Source organism: Phragmites australis, chromosome 23 (genome assembly GCF_958298935.1).
Source record: "Phragmites australis chromosome 23, lpPhrAust1.1, whole genome shotgun sequence".
Classification (NCBI taxonomy): Eukaryota; Viridiplantae; Streptophyta; class Magnoliopsida; order Poales; family Poaceae; genus Phragmites; species Phragmites australis.
The window spans coordinates 4,671,576-4,684,635 of NC_084943.1; the positions used below are offsets into that span (position 1 = coordinate 4,671,576).

Here is a 13,060-nt window from a genome sequence, read left to right on the forward strand (position 1 = left end):
AGGTCATCCACCCCGGTCACCACCCGGAGCATGCCCCTCAACTCCGGCATGCCCAGGTCCCAATCCTCGCCGATCTGGGTCCGGGTGATGTCCTCGGGGCCGGTGTAAAGCCAGCAAGGCTGGGCCCGCTCCCGCAGGGGCGCCAGGCGACGACGCTGGAAGTCCACCACCACCATCACCGAAGTGAGCCCGGGATCGCGCAGGAACGCGATGCGCTCGAGGACCAGCTCCAGCCGCACGTCCATCGGCGGTGGCACCTCCCAGGTCGCCTTCTGGGGTTCCGCCGCCACCTCCGGCAGGGTCAGACGGTTGTGGGGGTCGACGTTGACGTAGAACCAGTTGCACCGCCATTCCTCCCACTTGCTTCGCAGCACCTGGGGAATGTATTGCTCCCCCAGGCCGTCCCGCAGCCAGCGACGTCCGCAGTGGAGAAGCCCCTCTTCTTCCCGGCCGGCCGCAGCGCGAAGAAGTGCCGGAAGAGCGTCATCGACGGCGGCACCCCCACGAACATCTCGCAGAGGTGGGCGAAGACCTCCAGGATGACGACTGAGTTGGGGCTGAGATGCACCAACTGGATCCCGTAGGTGTCGAGGATCTGGAGGAAGAACGTTGAGAACGGCGGCACCAGCCCGGCCGCCACAAAGGAGGTGAAGAGAACGATGCGCCCCGGGCGGTTTGTCGCCGGCGGGAAGTTCGCCGGTGTCACCACCAAGGCCCCCTGCTGGCCCTCGGGGACCAACAACTTCCGAATCTTCCCCGCCGCCTCCTCGTTCGACAGGCGGGACTCTGGCAGCACGCCGTCGGGAGTCCTGTCGCGGCGGCTTCCTCCTTCTCTTGGCATTTCGTCGGGGCGGAAGATGATCTGGACGGTGGAGAAGGGAATGTGCTCTGATCGCCTAAGGAGAGTCTAAGGGCTCAAGAGCGCAAAGAGAGCAGGGGCTGGATCACGAGATGGAGTAAAGAGGGGGCAGTTCGCTCCCCTCCTCCTTTTATACCCTAGGGAATTCAAACGTCTCCTGCCACAGCACGTCTCCTCTATCGACGCAACCGCCAGGCGAGTCTCCCACAGGTTGTGCGATGTCAGCGGTTGCCAGGCGTATTTTCCTCGATTGGCGAGGCTGCCGCGCGTGCCGCCTGCTCCGTCATCACGCGTCGCCCATCCCGTTGTCACAAGCCTCGGGAGTCGTTTGGACATGCGTCCGTTCGGCTCCTTGTTGGGCCGTACCAAAGGCGCGGACCGGAGGGACCACCTTTTGAAAGCTCGCCACGTGGCGTCCGTGCCGGCTTCGGCCTCGTTCGTGACGAAGGGCCCATTCGCAGTCTCTGGGCCATTGCCTGCCAATGGGCCCGGGGGCTAGTGTCAGTGTATCAGGAACCGGGGGTCCCCGAATCCCGAGGCCAGGCTAGCCATCCGCCACATGGTGCCATCCCGCGGAGTCTCTCCCGCGAGGTGAGAAAGAGCGAGTCCCGGGAGAAGGCGCTCGGGGCCATAGTCGGTGGCCCCCGAGTACCCCAGTTCCCCGATGATCCACGGAATTCAAGTGCCGGGAAGAAAGTGCTCGGGGAGGTGTACAGTGACCCCCGAGCACCCTAGTCCCTCGATGACCAGAAGAGCTAAGTACTGGGAGAAACGTGCCCGGGGCCGCCGGTAGTGGCCCCTGGGCACCCAAACATCCCGAGGGCCCACTAAAGGAAGTTCCGGGAGAGAGTGCTCGGGGCTGCGTGCAACAGCCCCCGAGCACTCGGTACCCCGATGACCCAGAAAGTCCCCTGGTGGAGGCCCCCGAGGGGCCCACCGATGAGGTGTCAACCAGTCAAAGGTTCGAGGCCGCATTTAATGAGCATGAGTGGCCTGTCGCCTCCAACTGCTCCCGCCGCGCTCAGCGTCAGTTCCTGCCACGTTCTGGCAGAGAGGCGTGGGGTTATTAATTGCACGGGTCCCGTCCCGTGCCATCTGGCCTGTCTCAGGATAACGTCGTAAGGACCAAGGCGTTCCGACTGCCGCGCTGCTGTGGCAGGGGAACAAGACAGGGCAGGCACGCCGGGTCGCTCTGCGGCTGCCCGGTGGGCCCTCCCCACGGCGCCCGTTGCCAGGGCATTTATGGTGACGGATGACCAGGTGTGTGCTTATTTTTCACCCCCAGTCACTTCGCCCAGAGGAAATGATGACGCCCTTTTCATTTATAGTGTCTCGGAACTCGTGCTCCCCTCCCGTTCGGGGCGCGTTGCTGCCGGCGGGTATTAGAGCAGCCGGCGGCACAGAAGAGAAAGAGACGAAAACACGGAGGAAGAGGCTGAGAAAAAACCAAGGGCAACCAAAGAAAGAGAGGACTTACAAGCATAGCCAAGAACACAGTGCAAGAAGAACACGGCTGAGAAGTGAGCAGCACTAGGCAGGTCGAAGAGCAAAGAGCCCCAGGCTCTTAGATAGACCAACATTCTTGTAATCAGCAACATCCTTGAGGGATTTCCTCAGGACAGTTATAGTATCCATACAGGAGTAGGGTGTTACGCCCCCGTGCGGCCCGAACCTGTCTAAATTCTGATGCATTTACTCCTTTCTGCACTAGGTCATCTCCACCACCACCGGCCGTTGCATTCATTCCCATTTATTTCTCCGATGAATATACTCAGGATCATCCCCCCAGCCGAATCTCTAAAAAGGGGTCTCTCGGGATCCCTGCGACTGGAGTAAATCCTCCAACAGTATTACTCTAATAGAAGGCCCAAACATGTATACTTCAATTGTCTCGTCTCGTGATTAATCCCTGCACTCGAAGGTACCCATCAATTTACGGACATATTGTCAGGAACTAATCTTTGAGAAGTCAAGGGTCACATTAGTGACAAGTCGTCAATAGACCTGTCACTAATGTTTTTGATGGTTTAGGCCAGGTCCCAGCCTACGGTCACATTAGTGACGGGTTGTTATCGGACCGTCACTAATGTTCTGACAGCTTTTATGTGACCATCACTATTTAGCCATTACCAAATTATATTGGAATTAAGATGGATTTATATTTGATGTATTTAGAAGAAGCCTATACTAACTTATATTTATGATCGGATAGAGGGAGTAATAATTATTGTATAAACAAAAATAAGCAACTTGACGTATCCATATTCTACGTGCAATTTGGCGAACGAGCGAATGCTCGGTTGGTAAGCTTAAGGGGAGCAAATTAACGAGTCGGGGGTTCGATCCTTAGCTCTCGCACCTTTGCTAGCTGTGTTTCAAGGTGGAGCCAGTATTTAATATAGCCTGTAATAAAAATCAGAACAGTGATAAAAATTAAAGCTTTTTTTAAAAAAATATTCTACATGGGTGATATATAATGGCATAAGAGGCGAGACTACGGTATAAGCCAGAAAATTACTCGATGTGACCGCAGATCAAAGCAAAAGTGGTACTCCTACTAAGGTATTCCTTAATGAGGTAGCTACAGTCCTACTCCTAACCCTCTCCCGCCCCCGCCTAACAGTAGAGACGCTCGCGAAGGAAGCACATACATACGTTGTCACCCTCTCAACACCTGAAGCAAGGTGAATGTGGCAAAAGGATAGGTTCAAAAAACTTTAACCGCTGCTCTACGTGACACCCAACCAAACCCAACCACAGGGTAGGCCCGCGGTGCGCCGGTGCGACCAACAATCCCGAGCCCCAGCGATGGCTCAGCTCTCCCGACCGCGCCAGCTTTGGCGCCATTCGGACCCAGCGGCGAGGAGGCCACGGGTCCCGCGTCCGCTATCACATCCGACGATCCAGCCCGCGCATAGTTAGGAATTTCCAATAGTTATATATATATATATAGCTATTATATCTTAATTAAGAGAATATATTTTTAAAAATTTATGCGAATCTCGTTATTTATAATTTTTCATACTTCGTAGAGAAGAAATACTAAGATAACTTACAAATATTAGCTCTTCATCTCTTAGTTTCAAAGTTAATGCTTGCTTCTCTTTCCCCTGTAAAATATAAAAAATCATGTTAATTATAATACTAAAAAATATACTCTCACATACCAGATATTTTTAATCATCGGAGATACGCTTATGGCGCCTCGCGCGCTCCCATTCGCCCACGTACGCGCACCTGGTGCGGTCCCGGCCTGCCTGCCTGCCATCGCTTCACGTCCCCGCTACCGAAGCGGCCCCACCCAGACCCAGGCCTCTCCGTTTGCGTCGCGCACACGCCCAGCTGCACTAGAACTGCACTCATGCGAAACGTCCAGCAGGCGAGGTAAAAAAATGGCATACACGGGCACATCATAAAGGTGGGCATGAAGCGATCGAGAAAGTAGGGCTACCACCTGGTGGTGGCTATACCAGTATTAGTACGTATTAGCAGCCTTGTTGCACCAGTATTAGTGTACATGTCTAGGGATGGGTAAATGATGCTTACTCGACGATATTAGGGGAGCCATATATTGATATATACCTATTCAGAACCAAGATATGTACGTAATCATAATTTTGTCCAGCTCTTCTATGTGAACTCGAGTCCGTTGGCACTATATTGGAGATGTTTTATCGGAACAACATTAATTTAATAAAAAATTACAAATTAGGTATCTAATTTCGCATCCAGCCGATTCGCCCGTGGCATTTGAGATACCCGAATTAGCTATTGGCATTTTAAATGCCAACATATCTTGTCCATATAGACAAGCTATAATATTAGGTTTTTCTGTCACCATGTAGTTGCCATATTTTTTTTGTCGGTATTTTGTATACCGAAAGCTCTTAAATTGACAATAAACTTCTATCTTTTTAATTTTATGGGATCAGATACTATTTTTATTTTTTATTAAGATAATATTATATAAAAAAATTCCTATATTAGACCTGCCTCAGGAGACTTGACAATTGAACCCGATGTCAAAACAATTGAAGCATTAGACCGTTACCTACGTGTACCCCAACCACTTTTCGTTGAATTGAGCATCACATCGCTGTCAAGTTGCACCACACCACACACCTGTGCCATTTGCCTCTCACTATTTCAAAAACACTATTTTTTCCTCCTCCTATTATTACTGGTTCGGATATAATCACCAATAATAATATTTTATTGTCAGTTTTTTGTAAAAATCGGTATTAGAAAAAAAATCGCCAGTGAAAATAGTTATCATAGCTAGTTCATATTAAGAATCAATACTAATACTACTATTTTTTATCTTAAACGACAGTGAAAATAAATTCTTTACTACTAGTTCATATTATGAATTAGCAGTAATAGTAGGGGGAGTATCACTGTTGGTGTTTTATGAATCGACAATAATAATGATAGCTATTTTATCTTTAGAAAATCATAATTTTTTTATATGGATTTGAATAGAAACAAACTCTATATAAAAATTATAGTTCTTAAAAAAATCTATAATTTTATAATTGATAACGATTTCATTTTAAACCATCTATATATATCAAATAATCATCCAAAGATTTGGATAAGAAAAATTTTAAAAATAAATTACCCTATAGCTATTAATTAAAATTGTAAGATGAGATAGTAAGAAAATTGTAAGAGGTAATGTCACGGGTTTAACTTCCGTAATTTTCTATACTAGTAGGTTCAACTCTACCAAAGCCGAGGGGTTCGCCCGGCGAATCACTACGTACACGGTACATTCCTACAGCGCTACCCTACTGTACTGCCTACCCAACGGTCGCACTCCGCGACCAATCCTGAGCCCTCCGATAGGCGCCGCGGACCCCAGCGACGGCTCGGGCTCCCGGCTCCCCCACCACCATCACTGATGCGGTGACGCCAGACGCTATCCGCGCCAATTATGGCGCCCCGCGCGCTCCCATTCGCCCACGTACACCGCCGCGCGACCCCTGCCCCGCCTGCTGTCGCTTCACGTACCCGCTTCCGCGCCCCACCGGGGTCTGCTTCGCGCACGCGACGAGCTGCACCCGCAGGACTGCAGGGTTTTCCAACAGGCATGACAGGGATAAAGATGCCATGCCACATTGCAACTTTGCAACGGCACACGGCCTAAACAATAGAAACTAGGGCTGCCACTTGATTCTCGCTATACCAGTATTAGTATATCTAGCATGTGGTTAAGAGTAATATAAGTATTAAGCTACCAAATAAATTGAACGTAGGGTGAGAGTAGTACAGGATCGACACTTTATTTATCTCACAAGCTTAAGTTTTAACTAGTAATAGATTCTCAAATTAAGACGTCTTAAGCTATAAGTTAGTTGATCATATTCACGGAGCCACGTGCCACATCACCATCTAGAATCATCACGCCCTGTAAAAAAAGTTATGTTACCTTGTTTTTCTACAACCACATCCATCTTACATCTAACTCAAGTCATACTATTATATTTTGCATCCTATAGTCACCGCTAGAGATGGTGATACAATATACTCTCACGCGAAACCACACTAACCCCTATCAACTAGTTTATTGACTATTGATACTTTTCTTCCTCCTCAATCTCACTAAATAATTTGTATTTTGGGTATATATTTATTCCTATTTTCATGTCTTCTATTGTTATATGCTTATATAAACCTAAATGGATGCGCAATAACCTATTAACTTGACATGAAAAAGATTTCGACTTTGTAAGTTAAATGGTACGAAAAAAACTTTCTACCTTGTAATAGTCCATTGAGCACTAGGATAGCGAATGCACTGCAATTTTGCGAGGCGAGAGTAAACATGGCCAAATAGGCCATTCGTGCCGGCCCGACACAGGCCCGACTCGGCACGGCCCAAACGGCCCATCTACAGTAACAGGCCGTGCCGTGCCGACCCGCGTGCCTTCCCCTCGGCCCACGGCACGGTCCGTCGGTGATCGTGCCGTGCCGGACCAGCCTGAGCACGATTTCGGCCCGACGGCCCGGTCGGCCTGACGGGCCGAAATAGATAAAAAAAATATTAAAAAATAAAAATATATATAAAAAAGATATAGAAAATAGATAAAAATATAAAAAATAGATAAAAAATAGCTAAAAAATTAAAAATATATATATATAATAGAAAATACGTGCCGTGCCGGGTCGTACCGGCCCGGGCTGGGCCGTGCCCGTGCCGGCCTGACTCGACCGGACCGTGCCGTGCCAGCCCGTCGTGCCGCACGCTCGACCCAGGCACGGCCCGTGGCCTCGTGCAGTGCCAGCCCGACCCATCGGTGGTCAGACCGTGCCGTGTCTGAGCCGTGCCTACAGTACCGTACCTCGGACCGACCCAGTAGACACGATCTATTTGGACATCTTTAGGCGAGAGCACCGGTACCCATTTTGGGATGCAATTTGTCTAACAAACGGGAGAACAAAATATCTGCAGGAGTATGTGTTTAGCAGAAACCTCATCTTTGGGCCTAGACCAGGTATAACTCTAGCGGTCCCACAGGTCGGTGAGCCATGCCCCATCCATGGATACCAAGTGCCGGGTAGTGGGTAGGGCTAGTGGAATATTCGTGGCCGGGTCTTTTCCGGACGATAAAGCAGCGGCTGGTCGCATGTGGGCCCCACTTCACCGCTATACGTGTTCCATCCTGAAGTCCTCACGATAAAACGCTGCACACTCCGCGCGCTCCCATTGGTCCAAACCTGCCACCCTTACTGACCACCACGATCTTTTACCTCCAGCCGCTCCGTCCACACTAAAGACCAACACCCTATCTGAATTACACCTGGACTAGGACCGCTATTGGGCCCACACGTCAGTGAGGTCAAGCGTTTGTGTTCGTGTCATCGAAGCGACTCAAGCTCCCTTGCGTTCTACGGGTGGGGCCACAAGGACGCGCTGCCCTGCCTTTGCTGGCAAGTGGGATAGGTCTCTGCGCGACCCACAGGTCAGTGAATAAATGGGCGCAATTGGGTTTGATTTTTGTCGTGTTTTGCGCGCCACGGCAGGGCGCGGCGCGCCCAATCGGGTCGCGGCCTTTCACGTGCTTCCCGCTGCGGGGAGGCGCCACGTGTTGGCGCGAGGCCAACCAATGATAGCCCGCCTCGGTCGCGTGACACGTACGTGGCCCGACGCGTGTCCGTCCGCCTCCCCGGCCCAGTATTAATGCGCCCTCCTCCCCCACCCCGGTCGCCGGCGTCCCGGTGATCTCGTCTCACTGCACGTAGCAAGAAAGTAGGAGGAAGTGTAATTGGTAGTGGCTGGTGCTTGCTAGGGTCGGTTAGGCTTTGGACGTACGTTGACGAGGGGAGACGGGATGGAGAGGAAGGGAGGGTGCTGCCTCGCGCCGAGGTACGGCGGCGCTGGCGCCAGGGGGCAGGCGGGCATGGCGTGGCAGATGGGGAGGATTATGCTCAAGTTCCGGCCGATAGCGCCCAAGCCGGCGGCCGTGGCTCCTGCGCCGACGCAGACGCCGACACCGGCGGCGGCCGCGGGGGCGGGGAGGGGGAAGCGGAAGGCCGTGGGCAGGGGAGGAGGGAGGAGAGGGCGGAAGCCCAAGAAGGCGGCGACGGTCGCGCCGGTGACCGCTGCGCCTGCGGCGGTGGGGCAGGAGGTGAGGGACAGGAAGGACAGCGAGAAGGAGAAGTCTTTGTCGTCGCGGTCCTCGTCCTTATCGGGGATAACGTCCGTCGACTCGTCGCCGCCTCCGCCTACGCCGCAGCCGCAGCTGCCGGCCACGCTGCCGCTCATGCCCGTGTCGCCGGTGGTGAAGAAGGTTGCTGCAGCGTCGGAGCAGCAGGCGCCGGTGGTTGCTCTGGCACCCGTGCACACCGTGGGTGGACAGGTCGTGCCTTCGCGGGCGCCGCATCCGGCGGCGGCGCTTTCTTGGGTGACGGTGGAGGCCGTGTCATCTACGTGGCGCGACGGCGAGGCGCCGTCCGCCGCCACCGCGGCGTGCGCACCGTGCGGCGGGGACGACGATGCTCTGGCGTTCATCTCCGATCAGTGGGGCCGCGTGACGTGGATGAACGCGGCGTTCGCGCGGGCTGTGTCCGCGGACGACGGCGACGAGGCGGGGGCGGGGCTCGCCGGCGCGTTCCCGGCGTGGGGCACCTGCGCGGGGTTCACGTGCCGCGTGCGCGTCATCCGGCACGCGGGCCCCCGCTGCGGCGGCTCCGTCGTGGCGCCCTGCGACGTGTGGCGGCTGGACGCCGGTGGCTGCTACCTCTGGCGGCTCGATATGCAGGCTGCACTCACCCTCGGCGGCTTCCCGTAAGCAGCCAAGCTCAAGCTCACGAGTACGTGTCCCTCGTACGGAGAGACGGTGACGTATTTGACCGGCCAAACCAAACCATGCATGATTACTGTTACTGATCTACGTTATGATTGAATCGGTGTATGTGTATTACTAGCCTGGTCGAGCTTAATTAATCATGTCGTAGCCAGATTAAGTATACCTATGGGATAGATTTTTTTTTGCGAGGATACCTATGAGATAGATTAGTGATTAGTTTAGAAGGGGGAGAGAGAGAGTTGCAAGGGTAAGAAAACAAATTAGGCGAGTGATCGATGCTTCTGGATGTGTAAGCTCCAGTCTCCAGCGTGAAAGAATCATCCTCTTCTTTTTTATTTAATTTTGTAAGTTTGATTCTCCCCGAAATGCTTCGAGACTTGTCGTTGACGTTTCACGGAATACGCGCTGACCCGTCAGAAAGTTTTGCTGCCGCCCGATCTTAGTGTGGCGCGATCTCGGCCATCCGTTTCGCCCAACAGGTGGCTTCTTGTCGCTGGGGAATTGTTATCTAAAAATAATCTCTTAATTTACTACCACTATTTGTAAATACTTGATCCTTTTGACCACTCTTTATTTTTAAATACTTGCCATTCTAAGTATCAAAATACCTGTTAAGACTGTCTATTCGGAAACATTTTTCAAATAGACAGTCCAAAAGTAAAGAAATAAAATAACATAAAGAAGTAAAATCCTCATACTACCCTTTAGTCATAAAAAACTTTTTTAACCTCGGGTACGTGTGTAGGTAGAGGTACCGGATAGTGTTTGGCCTTGCTGCTAGGCATGAAGGTGCAAGTACAATGGATAGGGTTAAAAAATATAACGATTTCTATTAATATAGACGTACACTTAGTACTTATATATAGAATTTACAGAGCTAATCAATCTTCAATAAATTATTAAGGATCCGATCATCTTTCATTGCTAATCCATATGATACAGGATGATTGAATTTAACCTGGGTGCTCTTACTTCGAGAACAACTTATTGCTATTACAGTGGTTTTGAGCCGGTCATAGATCTAGAACCCTGGGTTTTACAGTTTGCTTTCGGTTATTCTAGATGTGGTAACGATGAAGACTTCTCAGCTACATCGGGCCTCAAGCTCTTGGTGTCCTTGTCGGGTTGGTGCTAGGCTGTCATTTTGAAACTCTACTTATCGCAGTATAGACCAGTTCCCTTAGACACTGAAATCTTCTCCCACTGGTAAGCGTTCTGCATGATAGCCATAAAGTTGGCTGGGGTTGGTTGCCCTAAGATGGTGTTGTACGTTGACTCGAAATAGACCATGCTGAACGGAATCCTCTCCATCGGAAGCTGTCGGGCTTCCCAAAAGAGATGGGAAGCGATATCTGGCTCATAGGTGTGGTCAAAGATCTGGGTACTATGTCGTGGTAGACCTGAGCAACTGGTTTGATGGTAGATTGACATATCTGTATTGCATCGAGTGCACCAGTGAACAGGATGTTGATGGAACTTCCTCCGTCGATAACCACTCTGGTAACCTTCCAGTTGTTGATTATAGGCTCAACCACTATTGGAAAGTGGCGTGGCCGTACAAAGTTCTCTGGGTAATCATCTTGATCGAAGGAGATTTTGACGTTTGATCACTTGATAGCCTGGCAATTCTCAGGCATAGCTACAAGCACTTCTTGGGCCACCATCTTATACTCACTTTTGGACTCATAGGACGCCGAGCCACTAAACATGTGGTCGATGGTCCTGTCCTCCTCTTGCTAAGACATCGTGTTCGAGTTGTCGCTGGAGCTAGGTTCCTACTTTGGGTCATGACCTGGGTCTTCTTCCCCTTAGCCTTACTAACCTCAGCCTTAATAAGCTTCTGGTAGATGTTGTATTGCTACAATACTTCATTTGTAATTAACAATATTCAGATTGCAACTATCTGTTGTTACTTGTGTTCTTGATTTGCTTGCAGAAAAAGCCTTCTTAGCAAGATCAACTATGTCTTAGCTCAATTGATAACCACAGAGTAGTGGTGTAGTGGTTGCAAGGGTTCTCGATCTATCCTAGTCAAAGCCTTTGGATATCAACACCAAAGCTCCACCAAATCAACTTATCATATTAACTTTTGGAAGATCAGACACACCCCCATCAAGTGGTATTAGAGTCTCAAGTGTTCGTTAGGTAATCTCAGTTATCCACTTTGTTTAGTCAAGTTCTATTACCTAGAGTCTAGAAAATTGCCCCACAAAAAGATTTAGATTTTAGTTTTTTTGATGTCCAAACCATTTTGTACGTTTCGCAATTTTATTTTCAGTTTTCACATTGTTGAGTTTGAGTCCATAGTCAGTATCTGTGTTGCTGGTCTTAGTCATCGTGTTCTACTTTATAGTGTCGAGTCTTTGCTTTTTTAGTCATCGTGCATCTTGGCTTGCCATTGTCTGCTATAACCGAGATTGTGTCACCAGCTTTTTCGACCACTAGCTGGGTTCGCCCATCAACTCAGGTTTGACCATTAGTCATGTTCAACCACTTACTCGGGTTCGACCACTAGACACTTTGACCACCTACTCGGGTTCGACCACTAGTCATGTTCGATCACCTACTCGGGTTTGACCACTAGTCGCTTCGAGCACCTACTCGAGTTCGACCATCTAGTCGAATTCGTCCACCCACTCGGATTTGCCTTTACAATCTAATCGAAGTCTATCTATTTCTGGTTGCTCTCAAACACCCCCACACTTTCATCATATCGAGTCTTCCAGACAAAATTTGAGTAAAAATTACATAGCCAAAATAGAGTTTGCCAAAGTTCAAAGTGAGAGAGTATTTTTTTTATTACCTTTATACCTCTGCTCTATGGAAAAAGTTTGTGACCCATTCACCTCCTTGGACATAGAAAATGTAGTAGAAGATTTTTGAGTTTATGTCACATTCGCAATAAAAAAAAAGAGAGAAGAAAACAAGAAGGAAAGAGGGCCAAAAGAGGACAAAGAAAGAAAGAAAGAAAGAAATAGAATTCAGTCTATATTACGAATTTTGTTCAATTGTACTTATGTCTATTCTATTTTTGACTTGCTTAAGCTAGTTCTAGGAATATTTTTGGGCTAGCAACTGTGACGGGTACTATAGACTTTTAGTCAGTTTTGTTAATCTGACTTATTCCTTACTACTAAATATTACTTGTTCGAGCTCCACCTTATCTTCATTAGAACAGCTCTACCTTGCAACTACCTCATTGGCACCTAATAAGGTATCATGAATCAGTCACCGGTTGTTCTAATTGATGTGATTGGTAAGAACACTTGTAAAAACGTGTTAAGATGCTTAAGAGTGTGCGACCTCACCTTAACTTCCACCACCTTGTAGTTGATAGGGATAATATATATTTGTTGTCTCCTGTTTGCTACTAACCATGATAGGTAAAATATCAGATGTGCAAGAGTGTGTTTTGAGGGAAGAACTCACAATTGTGTTGGATGAGCACCACCATGCTATTAAGGACGATATCAATAAGAAGCTTATGGAAACAAATACTATATTGCAATGACCCAATGTTAGTATTGCAATGTTCAATGCATGTTTTGATCGGTTGACTAATTAGTCACCGAACAATGGGCATGACGATCCTCATGGTGCAGCCCATGAGCAAGACGAGTCCGTCGTGGATGATGAAATTTAGAGGCAAGAACAAGATGCCTTTGATACACAACAATGGAATCGATTGAACTTCAATCATCAAGGTATGAGAGGTAATAATTTTCAGCAACATAATCCACATGTTAATGATGACCCATTTGCTAAGGTTAAGTTTACCATTTCATCTTTTGCGAATGCTTATGATGCTGAAAAGTATTTATATTGTGAAATGACAGTTGAATAGAAATTTAGTGCTCATTTGGTTCCTAAAGTGCATGGAGTTTGACAA

General features: G+C 49.1%; 1 protein-coding gene across 1 annotated transcript; it reads left to right on the forward strand.

The window, feature by feature from the left end:
• Nucleotides 1-8,030: 8,030 nt before the first annotated feature.
• Nucleotides 8,031-9,570, forward strand: LOC133906565 (uncharacterized). Its single transcript, XM_062348507.1, has one exon. The coding sequence runs from the start codon at nucleotides 8,194-8,196 to the stop codon at nucleotides 9,151-9,153; it is 960 nt and encodes a 319-aa protein (XP_062204491.1). The 5' UTR covers nucleotides 8,031-8,193; the 3' UTR covers nucleotides 9,154-9,570.
• Nucleotides 9,571-13,060: the final 3,490 nt, after the last annotated feature.

Coding starts and splice junctions, on each gene's coding strand:
- LOC133906565 (XM_062348507.1), top strand. CDS start 8,194: ATGGAGAGGAAGGGAGGGTGCTGCCTCGCGCCGAGGTACGGCGGCGCT.